The sequence below is a fragment of the Rhamphochromis longiceps genome, linkage group LG10 (genome assembly GCF_057381845.1).
Source record: "Rhamphochromis longiceps isolate RC_006_pf linkage group LG10, R_longiceps_female_GT1.1, whole genome shotgun sequence".
Taxonomy (NCBI): Eukaryota; Metazoa; Chordata; class Actinopteri; order Cichliformes; family Cichlidae; genus Rhamphochromis; species Rhamphochromis longiceps.
This window is the reverse complement of record NC_140566.1, coordinates 16,684,042-16,708,692: the sequence shown is the minus strand read 5'-3', so window position 1 is coordinate 16,708,692 and position 24,651 is coordinate 16,684,042. Positions and strand designations below refer to the sequence as shown.

Here is a 24,651-nt window from a genome sequence, read left to right as displayed (position 1 = left end):
ACAAATCCTACCATGTGAATTCATGGATTTTTTTTTCACATTCTGTCTCTCACAGTTGAAGTGTACCTCTGGTGCAAATTACTGACCTCTGTCATCATTTTAAGTGGGGGAACTTGCACAATCGGTGGCTGACTAAATACTTTTTTGCCCCACTGTATATAATTTATATTTTATTGCTGGCCCAATAATTCAGCCTGTAGCCTGCTGGTAGACTAGTCTGTGTAGGTATTCGTTTTTAGTAAATGAACACAATTTTGTCTATGAATACTAAAGTAACCAGGTGGCGCAAATAAGTTATATTTGTTTATGCAGATAGTTTGATGTGCTCCCGTTTCGTGATGTCTCAGCCTCTTCCTCTACAGTGATGCTTACTGAAAGAACGCAAATCAACGAAAAGATTTGGGTTACTCAGAATCATTCAGACCTACTGTAATGAATTTCTTTTGAAGACAAGGTCATAGGATTATTTGTGACTTTATTACAGGGAGGTAGGGGCAGAAATACATCAAAGCAACAATTACAAAAGGGGAGTCTGTTACTGGCATTTCCACAATTTTACGCATTGATTTCTGTTTACAGTTTACCCTGAACGGGCTGCGTATAATGCCTTAAACGATGTCCGTTCAATCTGTGCCGTTCTGTGCTTTAAAACTTCCAAAGGCGGAACGAAAAGTGTTGTAGGTTTGGGGTTAGAAGAAACAAAAATGCATGGAATAACAAAGACAATGTCTCAGGTTAAAGTTTCGTCCTATTTAATAATGATCCAAAGTGACAATATTACACGAGATCAATTCCAAACCACCGGAGTACCCTTGACACAAAGGTCACCTAATGGTAAAGCCTCCAGATTTTATCTGGACCTCACTAAAGCATCCAAGCAAATATTTCAATATATGCATGCATAGGAAGTTTTTGGAAAGAGCCATAATACAGTTACATTACAGAAATGACCCAGTAAAGAAGCACCTACTGTAAGCTAAGCTCACATTTTCTTGTGTACATGGCATCATTACCAAAATGTAGACGTTTACAGTTGACTCTGAGGATTATGAGCATCTCTGTCTATAAAAGCATGTGTGTTTTCATGTGTGTGTAGCAGCCTGTTTTGCATGGTCGTGTCAGGTAAGATAACTGAGGTCTTGAACTGTTATGTTTGCTGTGCTTGAAAACTGTTTTGTACACCCAAGTATACCTGAGAGATGCGGGCTACCTCAAACAGATTAAACACAATAAACCAGTACTGCTCGTGGAAGGTGGTTGTATTTATCTCCTGTGTGGTTTTATATTGCCTTAAATTGTGACGAGACCTTAATTTTACACACTTATTAAAGTATTTATCAAAGCCATTCTTAAAAAAAACAACAACAAGTGCAACGGTAGCTGCTACAATTTAGCTTGAGTGCCTGCAGCCTAACCAAACATTACGGCATGCTATTACAGTGTAATATAAACCAAAGCATCATCATTATTACTATTAATTCAGAATGTATTATGTCTTGATATCTCTCCTGTAAGTGAAAGTGGTTTGTATGTTTGCTACATAAGGAATATTCCAATAAAATGAGATGAAAAGCCAACCTGTCAAAGAGTGACTTTACTGCCCCAATAAAAACAACATCGGATTTATATTCACAGTCAATCATGATTTTATTAAGTTAAATTACTTAAGCATCCTTGGTTTTATTTATCTTCCACACTCATACCTGACAGAGCACACAACAGGACACTGTTCAAGCCCAGACGCGAGAGGATTTCTGCGTTTCACTGGTCAGAGAAATTCCTCCAGTCAGGCCACATTTTCAAGTTTCGAATACGGGCTGAATTAATGCAAATATTTTGTGGTGTGCATCCCCTTAAAGACATCCGGCTCAACACAGGCATACAAAATAAGATAAAACGTCCAGCTGATACCCTGCCAAGCATTTTCTTTCACTCTGACATGCACTGTCTCACACACAAGCTCAAAAGCAGACTGATGTCTTTTCCACATATTTTTCTCAACTTTTTCTAATACGTTTCTGCCTTTCATCCACACGCAAACACTGTTTGGTCACCAAAAAGTGGTCCAGGGTGGTGATATTCAGAGAGTCTGTGTAGTGTTGATGACAAGTAAACAGGGGGATTGATGTCTTTAAAGGGTCTGATAGCTTCAAAGGTTTCTTGAGACAACATGCACACTGACACAAATACCAGCTGTTTTGAGAAGAGGTGATTGACGTCTTTTGTTGGGATTTTGTACAACTGTACAGGTTCGGGTGTAAAAGGTCAGCCGTGGCTCCGCTTACGAGGCTGCTTTTGCCGCCGCGGTTTTAAGATGGCGTAGCGCCTAAAGGTGATGTGGTGGTCAGATATGAATGGGATGTAGAACGCTCTGAAGAGAGGAGATGACCTGAGAGAAAAATGCCTTACATGTAAACAATCTGCTTCACATTGTAGATCTCCTTAATGTTTACATTTTCTCAGGATGTTTCCTTTTCTTTTCAACTGCAATACATTATGCTTTTTCCTTCATTTACAGATTTTAATTTTACTGTTTTTTACACTTATTTGTAAAATATTTACTTGTAAAACTACCTTGATGCTTGAAGAAAAGGCTTATAAGCGATGATAGTCCACTCCTCTTTGCTGGCTGAGTAACGTGGCTCAAGCGGCGTCTCTTCATCTGTGTCTAGGTCCACTAAGTAGTGGCACTGTTTTAAATCAACCTGCACAGAGAAGACAAATACATTTTTAATTTATTTGCTCTTAACTACAGTATTAGTTAGCAAACATGTCTGCGTCTAAGGAACTTACATATCTGCTTGGCTCCTCCAGGTTCTGATCGTTCATATTAGCTGGGATGATCTGTGTGGCCAGAGGACCAGAGGCATACGGCTGAGGCAGCTGCCCCTTAAACTCAGACTGAATGAAGTGCAGTTGCCAGCTGGAGATTAAAAGAGAGACTTTTAGCTTAGTGAAAACATAAAAATGAGAAATCACCCTTACAGACTTTATCAGACACTGAAAACCTGTGCAGATTTTCTGGACACTGACTTGTGTGGGAGAAGAAAACTGCTCGGGAAGCGATACCACTCTTTGCCAACACATACGCTGACAGGCCTGCATTCGGGGACCGAGTGAAGAGTCGGATCCTTGGCAATGCGGTGAAATTCTGGGTACAGGTCCAGAGGGGCATGGTAGCCTGTAAACAGACCAAAATATCATAAGCCTTCGCTCAATGCTGATGCTGGTGCTTAGGGAAAATGGGACACACACACAAACCTCTGAAGAGGGCGACAGAACGAGACAGTGACAACACAGCGAAGACCACCACTGCGCTTAAAGCCAACCAGTTCGAGGAGACGGTGTAGTGTTCCAGTCGGTATCGCTGGAACAGGAAGTGGTAGCATTTCTGTAAATAAAATGAATAAAATCCATTTCATTTACGTGCACATTTGTGACCAAATGGGCCTAAAAATGCTGAAATCAACTAACGCAGCAGGCTGTTTTGCTTTGAAAGCCAAAATTAGACAATGGTAAACTACACCTGTAATGAGGAGAGGGCAACTGCCCCGCTGAGGCAGATGAGAGGGTAAATAGGAAAGAGAAAACGCTCTTCTTTATGAGGTCTAGTGAAGAAAACCAACATCCACAGATACATGGGAGACAGAGTCAGCCAGTACGGGCGGCCCAGGTTCTGCACTGAAGAAAACACATGTGTGTACAACGATGTGAAATCACAAAAGGTAAACCCTGTAAATGTGCTGGAAGATACTGAATATACTGCACTGTGGAGCACAGTGACTTAGAAGAGTGCTAACCGGAGTTAATGTGAGACAGTAGATGAGGGTAACTACCTGGACTAAATCACGAACAAATGTATATAGGTGAGTGAATCATTACAAGTGTAATGTAAATGTAACAAGCCAAAATCAACATATTTTGTGCATACGCAGGAAAACACACCATTGAACCTGTGTAACAGTGTCTCCATGAGAGCAGTGAGTGGCAGGGAAAACAGTGCCAGAGCAAACACCAGGTTGAAGTTCAGGACGCCGTTTACAAAGTAAAAATGCCACGGCTCCATACCTGGAAATTAAACAACAGAAAGCAAGAGAAGTTACCCTGTGCCCAACAAAAACTGCAGCGACAAACTGTTAAATCTTAATATTTGCTTGATATTGTCATTGACGTATTATCAGTCCAACAGTTACTGTAGTAAATTAGGCAATTCATAAAAGGCATATTCAACATTGTATATCCTAAATATCTCATACTTTATATAAATATCACATGTGGATGTATTGAGGTATTAAATGTGACAAAACAGGTCATTTACCATATAGATCAGGCCCATGTGGTGTAAAGACATTGTACAGGAGAATATTGAGTGGCGCTATGACCAGTTTGCCATAAAAGAAAGAGTCCACCGCCACCAGAGGTACCTGAGAACACAAGATGAGAAGGAAAGTGAACTGATGCAGGTCACATAAACATTAAGCTCCTGCATAAAAATATGCTATAATTCACAAAGAACTACAGATACAGATGGACAAAAGGGTTAAGCCACACCTCTTAAATCTTTGAATTCAGGTGTTTTTCGTCCCATTGCCACAAACTAAAAGAAAATCACCAACCTAACTATGCAGTCTGCTTTAAAAAATATCTGTCAAACAGTGGATCATTCTGAAGAGCTCTCTGATTTTGAGCGTAGTGCTATAATAGGATGCCATCATTTCAACAGATGAATTCGTCAAATTCCTTCCCTACTAGATATTCCACAATCAGCTGTAAGAGGTGTTCCTGCAAAGTGGAAGGATTTAGGAACCACAGTAACTTAGCCACAAAGTGATAGAGGACATAAAGTTACAGAGTTAGGTTAGTGAGCGCTGAGGTGCACAGTGTGCACAGTGTGTCATCCTGACTCAATAACCTCCACTGGAATAACCATCAGCATAAAAACTATCCACTGAGAGTGTCATGACATGGGGTTTCTATGGCCGAGCAGCACCTGTAGGTGTATGTGGCCCAATATTTTTTAGTATAGTTTACATATGTTGTGACAATGTGACACATGACTGCAAAATGCATTATTATATTCCTGCCCCTGTGGTACGTCCACAGAGATTTTGTGGGGAATGCTCTACCTGTGACAGAAAAGAAACCCATTATTCTAGTAGTTCTATATTCTTACCAGCAGCAGAAGCAAAGCAATAAATGACCAGGTGATGAAACTCTTCCACTGCCTCTTCAACACAAGCAAGTCGAAAGCAATTGGAAGTCTAACAAGAGAGAAGAAACTTCAATGACACAGTAGCTGATCCGGCTCACATTCATCCCAGTTCATATGTTATTGTAACGTGATACAAGTGATACATTTTTTGTTGTCAATGGTTGGCTGTATTGCACTAACTAAAAAGAATTAAACTCCACTGAAAATTCAAGCAAGCCCGTAAACATTTATATCCAGAATAAAGTAAAAAAAAAATTTTAAGGTGTAAAGTTTTTTCAAAAAAGCTGTATTACAATTAACACATAGTTAAAAGCCTGCAATGCCAGTATTTACAGTCATACCCGATCAATGCAGAGAATGGCCATCCAACAATGGCGCCGGCAGCCACGCCGATGATGGCTAACGGTGTTGAGTCTTGGAACCAACCCGTCATGGCAACCAGTGTTGTGTACATACAGAAAGACGAAGGTAGGAAAGCTGTAGAGAAAGAAATAAACTTTAATCAGAAAAAGACTAAGCACAAACACAAAAATGTCCCTACAATCCCTACAGCGTTAATGGGAGCACAGGAGAAATAAATCATAAATATGAAATGTTCCTTAGAGGCAAACACTGCACACTGTTCGTTTGGCAGTTCTGCTCTTCTTGATCAGTGATCTGCCAAAAGGCCAGAAAAGCAAGGCTTTGTAATGAGTTGCTCGATGTAAAAACCAACAGATGTAAGGATGGAGGCAACTGATAGTCCCCAGAAATGTAGCTAAACACGACCAACCTGCAGAGGAGCAGAACATTCCTGTGCTCAGGACGAGGAATGCCAACATCAAACGACCCACGTGCAAACCAAACTTCTTACAAACTGCTCTGTGGCACACACACACACACACACACACACACACACACACACACACACACACACACACACACACACACACACACACACACACACACACACACACACACACACACACACACACACAAAATAAAAATGCTTAACTTTAGTAACATATCTTAATCAGAAAAAAACGCTGCAGGAAAATTGCTTTGTAACAGATGATTCTAGACATCTACAAAATTATCCCAAAATGTGAACACCAAAGTGCTAACATGCCTTGCATTTAAGAGGAGGGTAAACTCACTTGTAGAAATAGAGCTCACAGACACAGCAGGAGAATGCTAAGACACATCGCACAAAGTAGAACACCAACACCTGCAACACAGTCATAACACAAGCCTGAAACTACTGCACATGTCCCACTATAACGTTACACACACCTGTGTGTGCACGCATGTGTGAATTCATGTATTTTAAACTTTAGATGCCCCGTGGAGGAATATTGAACTTTTTAGTCTATCCAGATTTTAGTTTAAAGCTTCTTCTAATAGAAGTAGCATGTCCTGCAGGTAAATATAGTTTTCAATTTTAAAAAGAAAAAGTATACTGATGATGAGCTTGTTAGATTTTACACAGAATGCATTCACTGTGGTGTTAGGATCAGCATAGAATTTCAGAATCGGTGCATCCCTATTATAAAATACAGGAACGTCAACACATGGCAAAATCCGAGCTTGCGATACTTACCTTGTTTGTCTGTAGAACATGGGCGTGCAAGCAAGCAGGAAGTGCATGTAACCATAAGTAAGCATAGGACCGGATGGCATACAGTGGAGAGTATTCCCATGTTTGCATTCCTGTGCCGTAGAGCAAGTAGTGCATCTGTCAGAACACAGGAATAAAAGACAAACATAATCCATTGGAACAAGAGAGAGATGCTACAAAATGATTCTGAAGCAGGCATTAGAAAAACTGTCACACAACACACTATGGTAGGGCTGTGCGATATGACCAAAATCTCATATCCCGATATAACACATTTATCGCTCTGACAACGATATAAATCACAAAAATGTAACATTTTCTGTAAATTCTGTAAATCTCTGGCAACTCAACTTGCGTGAAGTGTTTGCTTCTCATCCGTAAACTCTCTGCATACTCTTTCACGTGATTCAGTTTATTTTGAAAAGTCTCAACAGGATCTTGAGCTTTATTGTGAAAGGTTTACGAGGAAAACAAACAAGCCACGCGGTGGTTTTACCATCATTGTTGCTAAAGACAACAGGTAAAAACAGACGCTTGTTCGTCCATAGTGTGGTAAGAGAAAGAGAGAACTTTAAGAAATTAATATAGCCACTACAGTGACCATCAAAACAATGAAAAAACATTGCTGTAAACAGTTTATTTTACGACACCACAAAACAAACGATAGCGTAATAGGAAACGATAGATGTTTTTATATCGTCATCCGATATATATCGTTATATCAAACAGCCCTACACTATGGCACTTTCAAATGCCCCACAGCAGAGATCAGTACTCACAGGCTCCCAGTAGTTAAACGTCTCATCGCAGTCGGAGATGTTGCTGAGCAAAGCTGCACAGAAGCGTGCAGAGAGCAGGCATTTAAATGCAGTCGAACCTTCTGGAGCCCATACCTGCCCCCCACGACTTATTGACCTATTACAAAAAAAAAGATTAATATGAACATTCATTCAATGCATATGTATATATTTATGCTAATATAAATCAGAACGTTCCCTTTACACAAATAAAAAATAAATTGTCTATATCTTAAATAATATAAACATTTATGTGAGCACTGAGTGGGTGTTTTATCACATACCAGTTTAACTGCTTTACTACACTCGTGTGCCTGCTTTTAATAAAATACCAATTAAGATAACACAGATAATCCCAAAATGTGCATGTGTGGTATCAAATTGTTGTGTATTTCCAGCTCACATTTCTGTTCACTTTTACAAAACACTTAAATATTTTCTCCAAATTTATTCCAGTTTCAGATTTACTTTAGGAAATACTCTTTAAACAGTTTCTCTCTTTTCCAAACCAACATTATTAGTACTATTGTGAATAACAATTTCAAATGTTTTTATTGTTTCTATATTTTTCTCCAATTTCTTTTCACCTTTTAGGTTTCTTATCCTGCCTCTGGATTTTGTATTTTAAAAGTATCTGATAAATTATTTAAACCAATGGTTTTTTTGTGAGTTATTAACAACAAAAAGAGAGCCAGTGTGATATTTATTTTAGTATAAGAAATATCAGCATCAACAAACTTTTTTCACACAAAAATTTATATAGTTCCATATTTCTCTGTATTTTTTTTTTTTTTTTTACAATGGCTAATCAAATATTGGTGAGTTAAATAACAGAGAGGGCTGCTTTTCTGTTAATGACATTAATAACGGGTCCACTGAGGGACAACAATGAGACTTGCCTATAACAGGAATGTTTTACATGGTGGAGGCTGCTGACATTTTCCTTAGTCATGTTTTCTGACTGTTTTTTCACTAGTTTTGCATTTGGCCAGGGTCAGTGTCACTACTGGTATCATGAGGCAATACCTGGGCCCTACAGAGGTTGCACAGGTAGTCCAACTGCTCCAGGATGCACATCAATATGTGGCATTGCCAGAAGGCTTTTTGTGTTTCCCAGGACAGTTTCAAGAGCATGGGAAAGATTCCAGGAGACAGGCAGCTACTCTAGGATAACTGAACAAGGTCCTTAACCCATGAGTATTACCGGTATCTGCTCCTTTGTGCAAAGAGCAACAGAATGAGCACTACCAGAACTACAAAATAACCTCCAGCATGCCACAGGTGTGAATATATCTGACCAAAAAATCTAAAACAGACTTCACGAGGGTGGCCTGAGAACCCAACGTCCTCTGAAGGATGAAGGAATTGATATCAATGACTGGCTTTGTTTTAGCCTGACCAAAACGGGACATTATGTTTTGGTCATCCGACTCCACCAGGTTGCACCTTAGACAGCTCAGTGATGCCCTGGTCCAGCTCTGCAAGGACATCCCCCAGGACACCATCCCACATCTTATTAGCACCACATAGGACCATACAAACTCCTAAGTGGCATTTTGAGTTGCTGCAATGGAATTTCAGCAGCAGCAACTATCCTGTCTCATCAATTTATCACTTCTGGGTGTCTTCCATCAAACAATGTGGTATCATTTCATTCCTAACGCATTATCCAGTCCATCTGAGCATAGATACCCAGCTAGATTTTTTCCCATTGCGATTTGATGTTTTTTTCTAAGTGTTAGTTAATTTTTTCTGAGCAGTGTATACATATGATTCTGGTCTGAGCAGATATTCTCATTTCTGTCAATTATGATCACTTCCAGTTAAAATGTTATCATTTCAACTCTGCCACCTCCAGATCTGACTCCGAACCACACATCACAGCCGATCACACCGTCATCTTGTAAAATATATAAATAATGTGCACTTTCTATCGGTTAGGAAATACTTATATCTTTATTGTCTAACAGTTATAATAACTTCTCGTGTAAAGAGAACTGTGTGGATGGTCACACTAATACAAACGTGTGATTTGCGTTCACAGTGTTGCTTATGTGTTGCAGTGTTTCCTTTGTTCGCGCCCATCATCAGATTAGTCAGATTATAGTCGGCTCAGCTGCAGCTCAGCCCTGACCCTCACGTTGCGTATTTTATGACACGTCACCTTACAAATTGTCACTTTCCCCAACAACAACACCACCCAATCGTCTCAAACAAGTGTTTGTGTCGGTCCAGAGCACGAGTTTACCCACGCCACAACTGGCACCACAGCCAGTTACCACATATCTGACACTAACAGAATGAATGGAGCTGACCACTGCGATTTACTGCTCCGCTAAAACATAAACAACGCAACTTAGTTAGTACGGTGGACACACAGCTAAACAGCCACTGTGGTTCATATTAATGTAAATACACACTGGTGTAGTTTGTTCAATGGTCATTGCCAGGCGTTGTTATCGTGTCGTTACAGTCAAAACTTACTAAGGTATCAAAGTAGCTAGCTTAGCTAGCTTCCCCTGCTCAGGCTGTCAGTCACACCTCCTCATGCAGCTTGTGTCTCCTCTGGATTCATACTCACTCTTGCCGAGTCTCTGTGATTTTGCTGTCATCGGTGACTTTCTCCTCTTTGGGTGCCCGAGTTTCGGCGGGGACGTTCACGTTGTTTGCATCTTGTCTGCTGCCTCGCCTGGTTCGCTGCCGAAGCGCCTTGGCCGCCATGTTTACCGACGGTCCTGCTCCCGAGTCGCGATTCGTTCATTTTCGGCTGTGTCCGGATATTGACAGCTCTAATCATACAGTTCAATTAAGCGCTTAAGTTACAAGTACTCTTTACTGCGATTCAGTAAAGTTTCAGTTCGCTTTAGATTACTTTTATTTATTTAAACGTATTTGTTATTAAAAATAAATAAATAAAAACGTTTAAATAAAATAAGGAAATGTGTGTGGGGGTAAGGTCAATCAAAGAAGTTCAAATAAACGCGAACTCAGCACTCTGTAAAGGCAATAAAACATGCATCAGTGCTTACTGAAAATTAGACCTACGATAAATTTTTAGTTCCAATTTTAGGTCAGTTCACAGACTAAACTTTCAATGAAACCAGGAGGAATTACAAAAATTACATTTTGACCTCTGAATTTTTGGCAAAAATCACCAAACTGGGCTTTGTTTCAACTGTTAAAAACCTTTGTTAATTTTCAGATCTTATGATATTGTCTCTATTTAATCTTTTCTCCGCAACTCTTCCCTTGGATTTGATCTGTGTTGCTGCAAAGTAAAGTTACATTTTTTTTAAAACATCTTAAAAAATCTCACAAGTAATAATTTTCATCACATTTTCCTTGCTGAAAGTACCGTGACTCATAGAACCTGCTCTAGTGAAATGTATATAACCTTTGCATTTGCTGCCCCACATGTGTGACCACCTTTATTTTTTAAAATAGCCTGAACGCTTTTAGGTAAACTTTCTTGTCATGTCATGTCTTCAAAAAGTTTGAGGCATTGGGGAGACCAATCAGTGAATGTGAGTTTTTCTATCGAGCCATGGTTTCACTGCATTAGCAGTGTTTTTGTTATCATTGACATGCTAAAAATAAAGCTGTTGGCAATCAGAAACTTTCCAGAAAGCATTGCATGGTGGGTCAGAATCTGATGGTACTTTTTCTGTGTTTATTATTTCTCCAGTTTTAACAACACCAGTAGGTGAAACGCAGCCCTAACAATGAGAGAGGCTCTCGTACATCTCTCCGGACATCCTCCGTACATATGATTAAAATTTGAGTTAAAACATTTTTTTAATTTGGATTCATCACTCCATAACATCAACATCATGTTTCAACTAAAGGAATGGCAACAAATTATGTGCTTTCATAAAAGGCTGCTAGTAACAAAGTGCCTAAAGGTACAATTTAAAACAGTTTTTTGTTAGGTTGTCTATTATGTGTAGATACAACACTTATTAGGTTTCTTTTTTTATGTTTGAATGAAGTCAGAAAGAAAACAAGACTATTTTAAAACTGCAAGAAAGTCTGACTCCCTGGACACAAAATATAAAGAAATTATGGGTGGCTGAAGACTTTTGCAGAGTACTGTGGTAAGTGTTTATTCTTTTGTGACACAGTTAGATAAAGGAATTTATTCTATTTTTTTTACATCTTTACAACGTGTGTGTAATGTGACCACTAACTAATCTCAGTCTGTTCTTATTGAGAATTGTTTACTTTATGTCAGTGTCACGATGTTGCCATGTGGTGCACCATATGTGTCTTTTACTCTTTTACAGTAACTCCAGAGGCCAAAAATTTACATTAAATAACAGATTTATTGTTTCCTTGAAGCACAAACATATACACAGAATTACAATCACAATGTAGACACAATAGAGCAAACAACACCTCAACAACTGTAAACACTGTTTAGCTGCAGATTACACATTTATCATTTTCTATGCAGATATGCCTCTTAAAGGTAAGAGTGTAAATCGCCGTTCTTCTCTGAGTTTCAAGTGATGGCTACCTGATGGTGACTTGTAATCGAGAGGAAAGTAGAGTCTCCAAGTGTTTGTGAAACTGGAGTGCTCGTGTGTGTGACAGAGCATGTGTGTGTGAGTGGTAGATGAGTCTGTAGCAGTAACTGGTCTGGCTCAGATCAGGATGTGAGAACCTGTCAATGAGTTTAACTTGCTCCACGGTCCCACAACTAGCCTCTCGGACCACCGCGTGGAAATTCTTCTCCTCCCACGTAGGCCCAGTCCAGAAGCTGATGTCAAAGGTGAGAGGTTCGGGATACAGGCAAAAAGGATGAAACGGAGTCCCCGGCGATGGGTGGGATGAAAATTGTTTTAAGAAACGTGGGTCATGTGACCAAAGCAGCCTCCAGTCAGGGAGCGAGAACAGGAGCACGGCGAGTAGGTCCAAATTTAGAGACGCAGTGATGCGGACATGATTGTTGTTGTCACTTACATCGCTTGCAAACACCTTACCAACCAAACCCACTGGCTGCGCTTTCAGACACAGACCTCCCTGCTCTGTTACTATGGAGACGCCAAAAGGAGCAAGTAGCGTTTCCAGCTTTTCTCCGAGCAATTTACCCGGCTCACTTTCTGAAGGAAAAACACCTTGGATGAGGAGCTCGTGAAAGGCAGGCATAGCCCAGAGGCCGATGGGTACATTTCTGAAAACCACACCACTAATTCCATATAACAAGCTGGTAACACCATTACAGCTCCCACAGGACTCATCCTTCTCATTTCCTTCACTGTCATCACTCCCCTCACAGTCACCATGACCATCGGCGTTAATTATCGCCTCTTTTTTAGCTAGAAGCTCTTCCATCTGAGGGAGCAATGATGGACGTAGCATGTGCATACCACTTTCCCCTTCAGGATCAATGTCAAGAGAGCATGCTGACCTGAAGCTCTCAACTCCTTTGATTCTCACCCTACCTCCTTTATTTGAGGCAAGACATGTGGGCAGCAGAGTTTCTGTGGGTCTCGGATCATTTTCTTTGTCTGCAGAGGTATCAGTGTCAGAGGTGAGGTCTTTCTGAAGCAGGTGGATCCAGTAGCATTGTGCACCATCGATGCCACAGCAGTGTGTCTGCAGCTGTTTTGCTGTGAGGAGGAAGGGGATGGTCTCTGTCATCATGGAGACCGGCCATTTCTTCGCCAGACCTTCGAGAAGAAAATCTTGCACCAACTTGACAGGGTGGACAGAATCTGAGTAGAGAAATCTCCTGATGAAAGAAAAGAGGTTGTAATTATATTTATGTGATTTATGTGTGTGTGTTGGTGGTGCAAACACCCGGGTAGCCACTGTGTTACTGTACCTGAATATGTAATCACTGAGCTCTGCTGGTATTTCGTACTGCACTTTCTCTCCTTCAACGACCTCCTCCACCTTCAGCAAATGAGCAGGAGTGTAGGGGATGCTGCGAGTAAACATGTGGACCAAAGCTTTCTCCACATGGAAGCCTTTATCCTGGCTCCTGTTCAGCAGCGATATCATCATTAGTGCCAGGCATGCAAACATACAAGGAAAACAAACAAAGAGATACAGCTGGGTTGCTTCTATACATAGACTCACCTTTACTCCTTACCTGTATCCAGTGCACTTGTAGCTCTGGTGCTTATCACTTTCAAAAGGGTGGATGGCACTCAGAATTAGATCTGCCTCCGCTGCCATGGCAACCGCCTGCCAGCTGTTGTGCCACTCTCGCTTCGGCTGGTCCGCTGGTGTTCCTCCTTGTCCGTTGCACAAGGAGACGTGAACCTCCCCACTTTCAGCCAACACTTGAACACAACTGGAAGAACAACAAATTCACATTTTAAAATGTCAATACATGTATGACACATACATAAAGGATTATTTTCTAATAACCAAAGAAGCAAATATTATTATTCAGTTACCCTGCAATAACACAGCTCAATTTCTCACGATAGCAGGTTTGTTATTTAGTGATCGCAAGAAAAAAAAGTTTATTTCCTCTTTATTTATTAGAGATCAAAAGAAACAATTAAGCAAGGAAAAACTTTAATAAAGTGCTAGACACCAAGCGAACTCACAGGCGGGCATGCTTCAGGGCTGCTAGTGAGACTCAGTGAGAACCAGATAAGAAAACCGGATAGCAGATAATCAGATTTTGATACTGGCATTGAGGGAAAAGCAGTTTTCTCAATAAATCTGCCTTTTTTTCCAAGGTAGCAAAATAAATTAACCTGTCACCACAGGCTTTATTATTTTGTGTTTTCTGCAGAATTATACTAAATAAATACAAAGAATTTCAAGCACGACCATTCACTATCCGATATAAACAGTTCCAATTTTTAATTTAAAAACATGTTGCAGTAGGCACAATAAACAAGGTTAAATGATGATATCATTTTGAGATCACAGTGCCAAGCCAGAAAAAAAAATAATGAAGTGCGAGACTCCCAGTCTCCTGACAGGCGGGTGCACCTCCTGCTGAGACTGCCACAGAAATCAGAAAACCAGAACGAAAAACTGACCTTTTGATAGTGACAGTGGGGGTAAAAGGCTATTTTCACAACAAATCTGCCCTTTCCCCATGGTAACAAGGCCTTACCACAGAGAAACAAGCTTTATTATTTCAGGTGGTTCTCTCTGTTCATTGTGCCATTAAAACTGTTTACATATTTATTTAAATCAGTAACTATTCGATCAAATAACAGCTAGAAGGGTCTGAGCATCCTGTAGAAGCTTTCATAACCTGGTCATTAGTTGCCTAAAACACCTTAAGTAGACACAAGAAGCAAGATTAAGTGATGATATCAATTATATTGAGGCAATAAATTGCAATTATTCCAGTTCATGTCACATAAAAAGGGATATAAACTGTTATAAAAACAAACTGAAAAACACATACAAACTTTTAAGCCCCAATAATGATGAGCTTGAGGCATCAAAAGCCTCTTTTAGGCTTCTTGCATAGATAGAAATGAATGCAAGTGATGCATGTGATGATGTTGTGATCATGGCATGATGCAGTCCTACCTGAGGAAGAAGTTTCTGAGAAGTTCTCTGTTCTTTTTAACCCCACTCTTTCGCCCACAGTGAGGGAAGTTGAACACCACACGGTCAAACAGATGGCCCTGCAGAGAGGCGCATTCCCCCAGCTTTGTGCAATCCACCTCAAACAGCACAGTCCCTCCTGAAAGAACAAACAGTGTTAAAGATAGCATGCAAAGAAAGAAAGAAAGAAAGAAAGAAAGAAAGAAAGAAAGAAAGAAGGGGGGGGCACAACTCCATAAAACTCAAAATAGCAGCAGTTATTACAGCTGGTAAAAAGCCGTACCAGAGTCCTTGATGGTCTGGATGTTATCAGCTGCGCCTTCGTGCCGCAGTGCCTCCTCCTGATGCTGCAGGCAAGTGGCCGTTACGGTGGTCTCTGATTCGGAGTACAACTGACAGGCAGAGGCCGAAAAGGAGAAGTTCCCTTCTCCCACCATTAATACTGCCCGCGAAGGAGACATATCCAGGGTAAAGCGCAAACAAAGCTGCTTCCCAAAAACTCAGCTCTGTGAAAACTTGTCCCCAAAATCTGTCCCTGAAAGGGAAGAGCCGCGTGTGCGGGTGACAGCGGCCACCTTCAGTCTTCTTCACGGGTCAATATTGTGGTTTTGGAACCATGTTTAAGCTTTTTGTTTGTTTTTGTTGCCTGAGACAGGCGCGAGCGAGACGCTGTTAGTACCGCTGCTGTTGGAGAATAAAAGCTGATGACCTTCTCCAACTCGAGCTCTGCAGTACGTGAAAGCCGAGCTCACCTGTAGCAGCTTGCGTTAGAAGCGGCGTCGCAGATAAAATAGTCCGACTAGAAACAAAAGGCTCCCCTCCCGGGGCCTCAAAACATCAAATCAATACAATAATAATAATTGGCTGAACGGGAGCCAATAGTCAATAGCTGCAATTTTAATAACGCGGCCACAGAAGTGCCAGTTTTATACAGTAAGGTGTAAAAGTGTGCAGTTTTCAAATGTGCAGGGTTCCCGCCGTGGTTTCAGAGGGACGCATTTGTGGGGTGGCACACGAGGCAGCTATTTGCAGCATCAGTGAAGCTCAGCATCAGTTGGCTTTGCATCTCAAGTTGGTATTTGTAAAGAAATTAAGGGAAAATCCGCCTGACAGTTTTCCTGATGTGCGGTTCTCATTTCCGCTCGGGATTTTAAGGCTTTCGATCAAATCGGAAGTAGGTAGTAGAACAGTTAGCACACATACATGTCTGTTTTTACCGATGCTAAGGTCATACTAGCCGACGGATCTGCGGCACCTGCTCATATAAACCTCAGAACAGCATGCATGACGTGCAGAGCCATGCAGACCTGGTTTTAAAATCCTTGGAAACCAGTATGATGAGACATACAATACAAAGCTCTCATACATTTAAAATGTAGGTTTGTGCTGTTAATGTTGATGCAATTTGTAATTCTGATATTGAGGTTTTCTAAAAAAAAACAAAAAACCCCAAAGCTGACTAAATAAAAATAATAAACATCATTTTTTTCCCCATCAATGCACTTAAGAAGAGGTTAGTCCTCTTCCCCTGTTGTATCCTTGCACAACAGAGTTTTTCTTTTTTAGCAGGTATGAGAAATAAATCTTGTCTTTGTGTCTTGTAGGGAGTGTTGCACCCACATGGGCAGCGTTCTGGCTTTGTCTTCCAGTCCGGGCCATCAGAACTGGCCTTTCTCCACAGACCCACCTCCTTCCCGCTGGGACGCACACCCTGCTCACTGGGACAGTCCACCGCGCTGGGAGAGGAGGGATGGCCGCCTTCCCAACCCAGGCAGCTTTCACTCGTTGCACAGGAGCTGCAAAGGTATCACTGGTTAACATAGGAGAAGTGAGGAGTGCTCACCATGCTTAAAGTGAGGCAAAAAAGACGCTTCTTTCATTAGAGTTGCAACTGTTTTCCTGTAAGGTCAAATGTCAATTTCAATTTTACTTCTATTGCACTTCTAAAGCAGCAAGGTTAACCCAAGTTATTTTAAAGTTATTTAAAAAAAACAAGATAAAACCATGGATAAAACTCCATGTTTCCTTGTATAATGTGTGGTTCTAGCTACTCATAATCCTTTGAGGCTAAATAAAGCAGTCCTTATGTTTCTAAATTCTGTTACTAGCCGTGAACAGCTACAGAAATACAAATTCTATTATCTAAATGTTTCTTGACATGATTGGTTTTTTCCTCTTCAGATGTGTTTCCTCAACAGATTGAGGGTGTTAAGATGATACTGAATAAAACCCTGAGCAGCTTCTTCAAGGTGATTTTTTTCCCATTCACTTTAATTTAGATGCAAACAGTTTGTAGCATTTAAAGGTGATAATTATTAACCAAGGAATGTTTTCAGGTCAGCCATACGCTCCACCTCAGCGCTGTAAGTCCGTCGTATTATCGATTTCACGTGGAGCACCTGCAAAGTGACGACTATAGCAAAGACAAGGTCAGGCGTGAGTCATCACAAAGCTATCTTCATAATAAAAAAATTTAATGGTAACTGCGAGGGAGCTGCTGCCTTTTTGTGTTCACAACTCGCATTCTGTTCCTTTGTCAAATCTCAGGATGCTCCAGCGTTGATCGGGGAGATGGACTCCTCAGGTAGTCTGAACGCCCACGCTCTGCTGCATCTCACTGAGCGCGTGCGAGCCAGAACAGTGTTTCAGGTGTGATCATAACATCTGACGTCTGTAAACATGGCATTCATTCATTCATTCATTCAGTTCCCTCCTACAGCTATTACAAATCTTGACACCTTTGACATCTTTCTTCAGAATATTTGTCTTTACTTTCTCTGTTTGTAATGTATAATGCTCCATGAAAGGATACCTGTTCTGTTTTCTGTTATAAACTTTATCGTTAGAGTAACATTTTTTGAACTGCTCAATGTGTTTTAGACCCAGCAGTCCCAGTTTGTAACGTGGCAATTTGAAACTGAGTACAGAGGGAACGATTTTACTGCTGCTGTGACGGTGGCCAACCCAGACATCCTCAGAGAGTCAGGTGAGAAATGGCAGGTGGAAAAATGAGCAGAGGATTAACCATCAGGGTCTGATCTATGGAAAGTTGGAGTCAGTGCTCTACACTGGAGTGATAGTTCCCCTCTTTCTAATGTGGACCTGGCAGAGGGTGTGTTTCAGCTTCAGGGGGATCATAGCCCTCACCCTACCTGCAAAGGTCTTTGCCAGGGTCCCAGAGAGCTAATTTATACACAAAGAATCAGTCAGAGCCTTTCTATAATTACCCGCACTAATTAATGTTTGAAAAATGAGAACACCTGTTGAGGGAGGGCAGTTTAGATGCTTGGAAGGAGGTTGAAGAAGAAGGAATATGCCTTCTACAAGGGTGAACTGGTCTGTTAGGAAACTGCTGTGAGCTGTATGAGGTCCTGAGGACTGAGACTCAGGTGGAACGCAGGATTTATCCATAGGAAAGCTGCATCATTACAAACTATTCCACCTTACAAGCATCAGATCTGTGTGGAACAGCTGACCTGTACAATGTGTAGAAGAAACAACAAACTAATCTCAATCTTTTTTTAATAAAGATATTGTTGCTGTGCTCTTTTTTCTTACTTTTTCTGCAGAGTATAGCAGCTTATTAAAGTCAATATTACACATGATTTTCACATCAATAGCTGAATTTGGATGGACATTTTCAGTATATACTGTAGGACTCATAGATAGTTAGAGAGACGTTTTTAGAAAAGAAGAAACTACATAACTACAACTTTCACAAATCCTACACCAAATAACAATTTTTTTTACCCTGTAGCCATAAAAGACTGACAGGCCATTGTCGGCATAACTTTATAAGAGCAAACCTTAGTAAATCACATTTGTTTGATTTGTTTAAATATTTTCCCAGCATGTGTTGTAACCTCTATAATACATTTGCCAAAAGATCAGCGACCAAGTTACCTGCTGTGTCCCCACCTTTCAGCTACAAAACCGACACTGTGGCTACTCTCATTAAATCCTGACAGTAGTTTCTTAATCCTAAAAGAGGACTTTGTTGTAATGCAGTGTTAGGAAATCTGGTCCATGGACACAGTTATTTGTGCCCTTACTTTCATTAAATATGTATTTAGATTTCCTTCCAGAGCCTGCTGGGAGTCACAATACAACATCCATGCTGCCATTAGAGATACTTTTTAAAGTGAGCCGATGGATTTGCAGTGTTCAACATTTTTCGTCAAAATATGCAAAATGGTCCGCAATGAACGCGAGTGCATTCATACAGCTCTGCAGTGCCAGAGATCACTTTCATGTAGTGTGTTTTTCTTCTTCTCTCAGATGTAATATTGTCTGACAAAATGCTACCGTTAATATGTCTTGATGCATGCTCAATCATCCAGGTAAGGAAACCCCAAAAAGTTGATTCGGTTAATCTGGATGTTCTAGTTGAAAATGGCTACCAATAATAGGACTCAAAGATCAGCAGTGTCTTAGATTAATGTCTGAATTTTTCAGTATATAATACTGACTTTAATAATATTGTAGCATTACATGGTGTACAAGAAAAAATAAATAAACAATGGCAGTTGACATTGTTATATTCTAACTTCAATACATAGACGGGTCAGCTGTAACACAGATTTCAAGTTTACACGGTGGAATATTTGAATCCTGCACTCCGCCTGAGCTGTCAGATACGTTTGTAACTCTGACGGTAACTCTGTGAATAGCAGAAGAATTCAAATTCACCAGAGAATAAATAAGGGAGAGACATGGCATCAAAGTTAGATAGAGCACAGTCCCACAGGTTAAGAATGAAAAAGAGAAAATACATCCCAGGAGGCGAGAGCTAAAGGAACTGATGGACATGGTCAGACAGATGACTTATGTTCCTAAATTCAGCCTGACATTTTATCACTTTTGCTCAGTTATACTTTATTAATGTAAACTTGCTGCACTTGCTGTGTGCATGCACATAGATGTGTGCATGACCAGTCTGCTCCATTACTTAAGCAAAAAACACTCCACCTCTGGTCACAGGCTGCCCCAGTTCTTGTACATCTGTAGTGAGAGCTTACTCTGGATTATTGGCAATATGCGAGAATTTCTATGAGCAGCCATGGGGTGGAAGTTTGAGGGTTGGCAGGTCTCAGAGGTTTATCTCTGCTTTGCAGATCATGTCATTGATTTCAGGCGGTGGCCTCCAGCTTGCCCCTTGGGCAGTTTGCAGCTGAGTGTGAAGCGGTTGGATGAGAATTAGCTCCTATATGTCTGAGGCCATGGTTCTCAGCCAGAAAACAGAGGTGTGCCCACTTTGAGTTGGGAATGAGTCGTTGCCTCAAGTGGAGGGTTTTAAGTATCTCGGCATCCCCTTCACGAGTGAGAGGAGAGTGGAGTGACAAATTGATAAACAACTTGCCGTGGAGGGTGCAGTGATGTGAACGCTACACCAGTGTGTTGTGGAAAAGAGAGACATGAGCATGAAAGTGAAGCTGTCATAGGTGACTAAAGGAAGAGTGGAGCAGTGGAAGTGCTTCCTCCAAACAGCTTCTCGATTCACCCTGAGAAGCTTAGTCATTCAGGAGGGTAGTTACTCTTCCACATTAAAAAGAGCCAGTTAGGGTGGTTCAGGCATCTGAAAGGATGCCTCCAGGGCACCTCCTAGGTGAGGTGTTGCAGACGTGTCCTATTGGGACATGTCCCAGCTTGCTTGGGATCACTTAGTGTATCCACATAAGAGGTGGGGGAGGTGGTGTGGAGAAGCAGGTCTGGGCATCTCTACGTAGAAAGCTGCACAAGCTGACCATATCTTGGTCTCTTGTGTTCTGGGGGCCTCTGGATGTCTGGAGTTTTGATCTCCTCCATACCTGCTTCATGCCCTGGAGGACGGGGCAGTGGCCCCCCCACACCCTCTAGCAGATCATTACATGAAGGAACCTTTTAAAAACAAACGCGCTCATACTCACAGGTGTACACACAAGTGATCACACACACAAACTACACCTTTTTTGGCTCCTACCTCTAAGCACACTGTGCGCTGTCAATCGTACGTGCTGCACAATAATGTTTAATATTTAGTATTTACTGTCATATTCCCATATATCATTGTGATGTTGTTTATTCTATTACTCTCGTTTTCTTCTGCTTGTTTTCTTCTTTCTTTCTCAACAGGTGATCCAGGTGATCGATATATGTGGTTTTTTTTCTGTTTATTCTGTTGGTTTTTGTTTTTTGCCCTTTTTCCCCGTCCCTCTTCTCAGCTGTTTTTCTTTCCCTCCTTCTTTCCCCCAATCAAGTCTGTCCCGTATTCAGCAAGTGAAAATAAAATAAAATAAACAATAAAAGGTGAATCAAATAGACCATTACGGCAAGGCTGGGATGGTCCATTTTGTAAAGTAAATCCATTGGGCATCTTTCTTCGCCTTTAGACAATAATTCTGATGGGAAAAGAGCCAAACGGGACAGGCAACAAAACAAAAAAAAGAAAAAAGAAAGGAAAGCTGCACATGGACCTGAAAGAGTGGCAGGAAATAGATGGATGGGTGGATGTTGGCTTTTCTTTGTTATCCCACAACATGAGAAGAAAATAATTTAACACTTTTTCTGGTATTTTTCACTGATGTGCCCCTTGATGATTTTTCTGTTATCTTGCTGTGTGTTTTTCCTGGACAGTTATCCTGGTGGCGCATTTCCTGCAGAGCGTGTCTTCTGGGCTGGTGTTAGGAGGAGAGCTGGTCTACCATCGGGGACGAGCAGAAGAAGGAGGCATCCTTACTCTGGCTGGACAGTACTCAAGTGAGATGTTGTTTTTACTCATGAATCTGCCTCGCATATCATATTTTAACAGAGCTGGTATCATCTCTCCTTTGTTGAGCTTTGATTTAGCCACAGTGGGGGTGGTGGGTGGGTGTTCTGTCTCTTCATGCAGGACCAAACTGGGTGGCAACATTGAATGCTGGCAAAGGAGGTGCCCATGCAAGCTACTATCACAGAGCCAACAAACAGGTACAGCCAGTGCCACCCATAAGCGTAAACACCATTTACCTTAGTGGCATATCATTAATGTATGTTTGTGCTTTGCAGATACAAGTAGGGGTGGAGTTTGAAGCCAGTACCAGGACACAGGAGACCACAACATCCTTTGGGTATCAGATGGAGCTCCCAGAGGCTAATATGGTCTTTCGAGGTAAATTTCCTGATGTAACTTTGAGTCATGCGCGATGTTAACTATTATGAAAGCACAATGCATGAGTCTTTTGTTTCTGTGTGTGTATCCAGGTATGATAAACAGCCGGTGCATAATAGGAGGTGTGTTGGAGAAGCGCCTGACTCCTCTCCCAGCCACACTGATTATGGGTGCCTTTGTAAATCATAAAGGTGATAAACTGCAAGTGGGTCTAGGCATCAACGTGGGTTAATCATCAGCTAACCCCCGCTGGAATTACACTGGATATCCGTCCAGAGGCACGTTTCAGAGGCTTCATTAACAACGTGACCTTGCGAGACTTTTTCAGCCTCACCAAAACACTTCCTGTTTCTTTAAGTCACCTACCTCTCTAAGTGGAGGCGATGTTTGTCTGACTGAGTGACAACAAGAGGATTGCACTAAGAGGAGTGGATGAGCACCTCGAGGGCTCCAGTACAGTATGTGACTACACAAATGTTTCAGTCTCCCTAAACCCAAACTGTGCATCCACTCCTGGACACTGAACCAAAAGGATAAAAGGCATACAGTACTGTAAAGTTAAAATAAAGATTTTATATTATGGGTAGTCCTAAACAAATCTAATGGAAGTACACTGTATTAAAGAACAATAGTCTGTGAAGGTTCTCAGTCATCCAGGTCATCGTAGTCAAAGGAGCTTGCAAAGAAAAGCGTCTGGACTTCTTTAAGTTGCTTGAACAATAGTCTTTTTAATAGTCTTTTTAATGTTTTTGTTCATCAGCTATAATTTTAATAGACTATATACACAAGATGCTTACAAAAGATGTTTGCCCATCTAACAGGCAGTGATTGGTTTACATCAGCGCCAGTATCAATTAAAAACAAAGCTCATCAACTCACCTGCCAAAAAATTAAATTTTAGCTTGAATGTACAATCATTTGGTGCTCTCTAACCACGACACAAACAGAGAAAGCATTAAACTGAAAAAGTTCAGCGCTTACTCATAAAAAGACAGTCTGTGTGGGCTAATCTGCACACAAGCAAATGCTTAGAGGAGCATTCCAAATGGCAGCAAATGCTGAATCTGAGTATGAGTAAATGGGTCGGCTCACGTTAAAACGTCAGTAAGAACCTTAAAAAATATGCATGAGTAGGTGAATGTTTGTTTGATTGGGTACAGATCTTTTTTTTTTGTGTGCCGGCATATTATATAGTGTGCAATCCACACAGAGAAAGGTGCTGCTTCATACTGTATATAGTAATTTAAGGTTCTGAGGGTTGAGAAAGAGGCTATGCACCAAGTCTGCTGATTGAGGACTGCGCTGTATGTATACTGTATAGATGAAGGCATTTGGTAACACTGACTGTATGCAACCTGCACTACTCGTACTGCGTTCGAGCATTTACGGTCCTCTTCAACTGGGAAATGTTGCATATATATGATTTATTCATTATATAAAGTCAGCACGGAGAGAAATGGAAGGGATGGCTATCTTTTTGAACTTAATTTATTAAAGATGTTATTTCTGTCATTGTTTCTTTTGACTGTATGTCATGCATTTCAACAGACAGTTACCTACCTACAGTAAGTCTGAACCTAAACTCAGCACCAAGGTACCTTTTTACGTCCTGTTGCTTATTCATAGCTCAGCAAGACACAAACACGAAAGCCAGATAATTTTCACTTAAATCATTAGAGCTGAAGATTGCAGATTCATTAAGAATTTGCTTAAACTGAACATTTTCCACTCTCGGATCAACATGCAAATATTCCTTCCCATTAACTTCCATTAAGTTGTGATGATTTTCCCTGATATACTGTTTTAGTGGTGGATGTCCCTTTTAAACAAGGCCAAAGTTTTAAATACCGAAATCTGCACAAAGATAGATGGAAGCCCAGACCTCAGACTGCAATAAGACGCTACATTTTGGGAAAAAAAATTTCTGTGTTTGATTTTGGATGATGGCTATGAGAGTGAATACTTTTTAATATGCTTATGGAAGGCACACAGCTCATGCTGACAGCACAGAAATCCCACTTTCTGTTTGTCAGGGGCAGCTAGTCATAAGAAAAGTGGGTTCAAAGGAGAGGGTGTGTTGTGAGATTGCACTGAGGTCTAATGTGTGTGAGATTTAAAAAAAAAAAGAAAGATTGTTTTTGAACTTTGAATAATGTGTAACATAGTAAAGGATAAGACCTGAAAATGATAGGTCCTTTTTAATCTCTTATTCCTTCGTATTTGCATGCTGCCTCTAAAAATCTTGTAAACTTTTGTCTTTAACCTCCTAAAATCTGAACTCTTCCACGGCATGCATTTTTAATTTCTCTTTGATCAAAAAACAAAGAATTACCAGATTTTCTTTTTATCTGATTTTTGTTTCTAAGAAAAATGAGAGCCACATATGAGC

General features: G+C 40.8%; 3 protein-coding genes across 5 annotated transcripts; 1 reads left to right on the top strand and 2 right to left on the bottom strand.

Annotated features, from left to right (window-relative positions):
* Positions 1–1,759: 1,759 nt before the first annotated feature.
* alg9 (ALG9 alpha-1,2-mannosyltransferase) lies at positions 1,760–10,349 on the bottom strand. The gene is made up of 15 exons (XM_085420546.1): positions 10,188–10,349; positions 7,589–7,724; positions 6,792–6,926; positions 6,349–6,419; positions 5,985–6,073; positions 5,554–5,689; positions 5,174–5,261; positions 4,319–4,424; positions 3,946–4,068; positions 3,527–3,681; positions 3,262–3,391; positions 3,034–3,181; positions 2,794–2,923; positions 2,575–2,705; positions 1,760–2,389 (listed from the first exon to the last, which is right to left on the bottom strand). Exons 1-15 carry the CDS (start codon positions 10,325–10,327, stop codon positions 2,266–2,268), a joined length of 1,842 nt encoding a protein of 613 aa, XP_085276672.1. The 5' UTR covers positions 10,328–10,349; the 3' UTR covers positions 1,760–2,265.
* Positions 10,350–11,908: 1,559 nt separating this feature from the next.
* On the bottom strand, positions 11,909–15,907 carry fdxacb1 (ferredoxin-fold anticodon binding domain containing 1). Its single transcript, XM_085420545.1, has 5 exons — positions 15,420–15,907; positions 15,119–15,275; positions 13,704–13,907; positions 13,434–13,592; positions 11,909–13,340 (listed from the first exon to the last, which is right to left on the bottom strand). The coding sequence occupies exons 1-5, from the start codon at positions 15,595–15,597 to the stop codon at positions 12,119–12,121; spliced, it is 1,920 nt and encodes a 639-aa protein (XP_085276671.1). The 5' UTR covers positions 15,598–15,907; the 3' UTR covers positions 11,909–12,118.
* A 243-nt stretch (positions 15,908–16,150) lies between these two features.
* On the top strand, positions 16,151–24,558 carry LOC146660589 (mitochondrial import receptor subunit TOM40B). 3 transcript variants are annotated; one of them, XM_085420541.1, is made up of 10 exons: positions 16,151–16,310; positions 16,741–16,940; positions 17,318–17,385; positions 17,473–17,565; positions 17,684–17,785; positions 18,017–18,122; positions 21,749–21,871; positions 22,005–22,081; positions 22,160–22,262; positions 22,355–24,556. In XM_085420541.1, the coding sequence occupies exons 2-10, from the start codon at positions 16,757–16,759 to the stop codon at positions 22,492–22,494; spliced, it is 996 nt and encodes a 331-aa protein (XP_085276667.1). In that variant the 5' UTR covers positions 16,151–16,310; positions 16,741–16,756; the 3' UTR covers positions 22,495–24,556. The 3 variants fall into 3 exon arrangements, with proteins under 3 accessions (XP_085276667.1, XP_085276666.1, XP_085276668.1); XM_085420540.1 differs by lacking the exon at positions 16,151–16,310 and adding an exon at positions 16,317–16,511 and having other exon boundaries at positions 22,355–24,558; XM_085420542.1 differs by lacking the exon at positions 16,151–16,310 and adding an exon at positions 16,523–16,649 and having other exon boundaries at positions 22,355–24,558.
* The last annotated feature ends 93 nt before the right edge of the window (positions 24,559–24,651 follow it).

What these genes read in the sequence shown, in the direction of transcription:
- fdxacb1 (XM_085420545.1), bottom strand. Translation starts at nt 15,597, where the DNA reads ATGTCTCCTTCGCGGGCAGTATTAATGGTGGGAGAAGGGAACTTCTCC. An exon ending in CCAGACCATCAAGGACTCTG is followed by an intron (nt 15,276 to 15,419) that starts GTACGGCTTTTT and finishes TTGTTCTTTCAG; the next exon opens with GAGGGACTGTGCTGTTTGAG. An exon ending in TACAAGTGCACTGGATACAG is followed by an intron (nt 13,593 to 13,703) that starts GTAAGGAGTAAA and finishes GCTGCTGAACAG; the next exon opens with GAGCCAGGATAAAGGCTTCC.
- alg9 (XM_085420546.1), bottom strand. Translation starts at nt 10,327, where the DNA reads ATGGCGGCCAAGGCGCTTCGGCAGCGAACCAGGCGAGGCAGCAGACAA. An exon ending in CGTTTAACTACTGGGAGCCT is followed by an intron (nt 6,927 to 7,588) that starts GTGAGTACTGAT and finishes GTGTTCTGACAG; the next exon opens with ATGCACTACTTGCTCTACGG. An exon ending in ACATGGGCCTGATCTATATG is followed by an intron (nt 4,069 to 4,318) that starts GTAAATGACCTG and finishes TTTAATTTCCAG; the next exon opens with GTATGGAGCCGTGGCATTTT.
- LOC146660589 (XM_085420540.1), top strand. Translation starts at nt 16,417, where the DNA reads ATGCATGACGTGCAGAGCCATGCAGACCTGGTTTTAAAATCCTTGGAA. An exon ending in AGACATCCTCAGAGAGTCAG is followed by an intron (nt 18,123 to 21,748) that starts GTGAGAAATGGC and finishes TTTCCTGGACAG; the next exon opens with TTATCCTGGTGGCGCATTTC. An exon ending in GGCTAATATGGTCTTTCGAG is followed by an intron (nt 22,263 to 22,354) that starts GTAAATTTCCTG and finishes GTGTGTATCCAG; the next exon opens with GTATGATAAACAGCCGGTGC.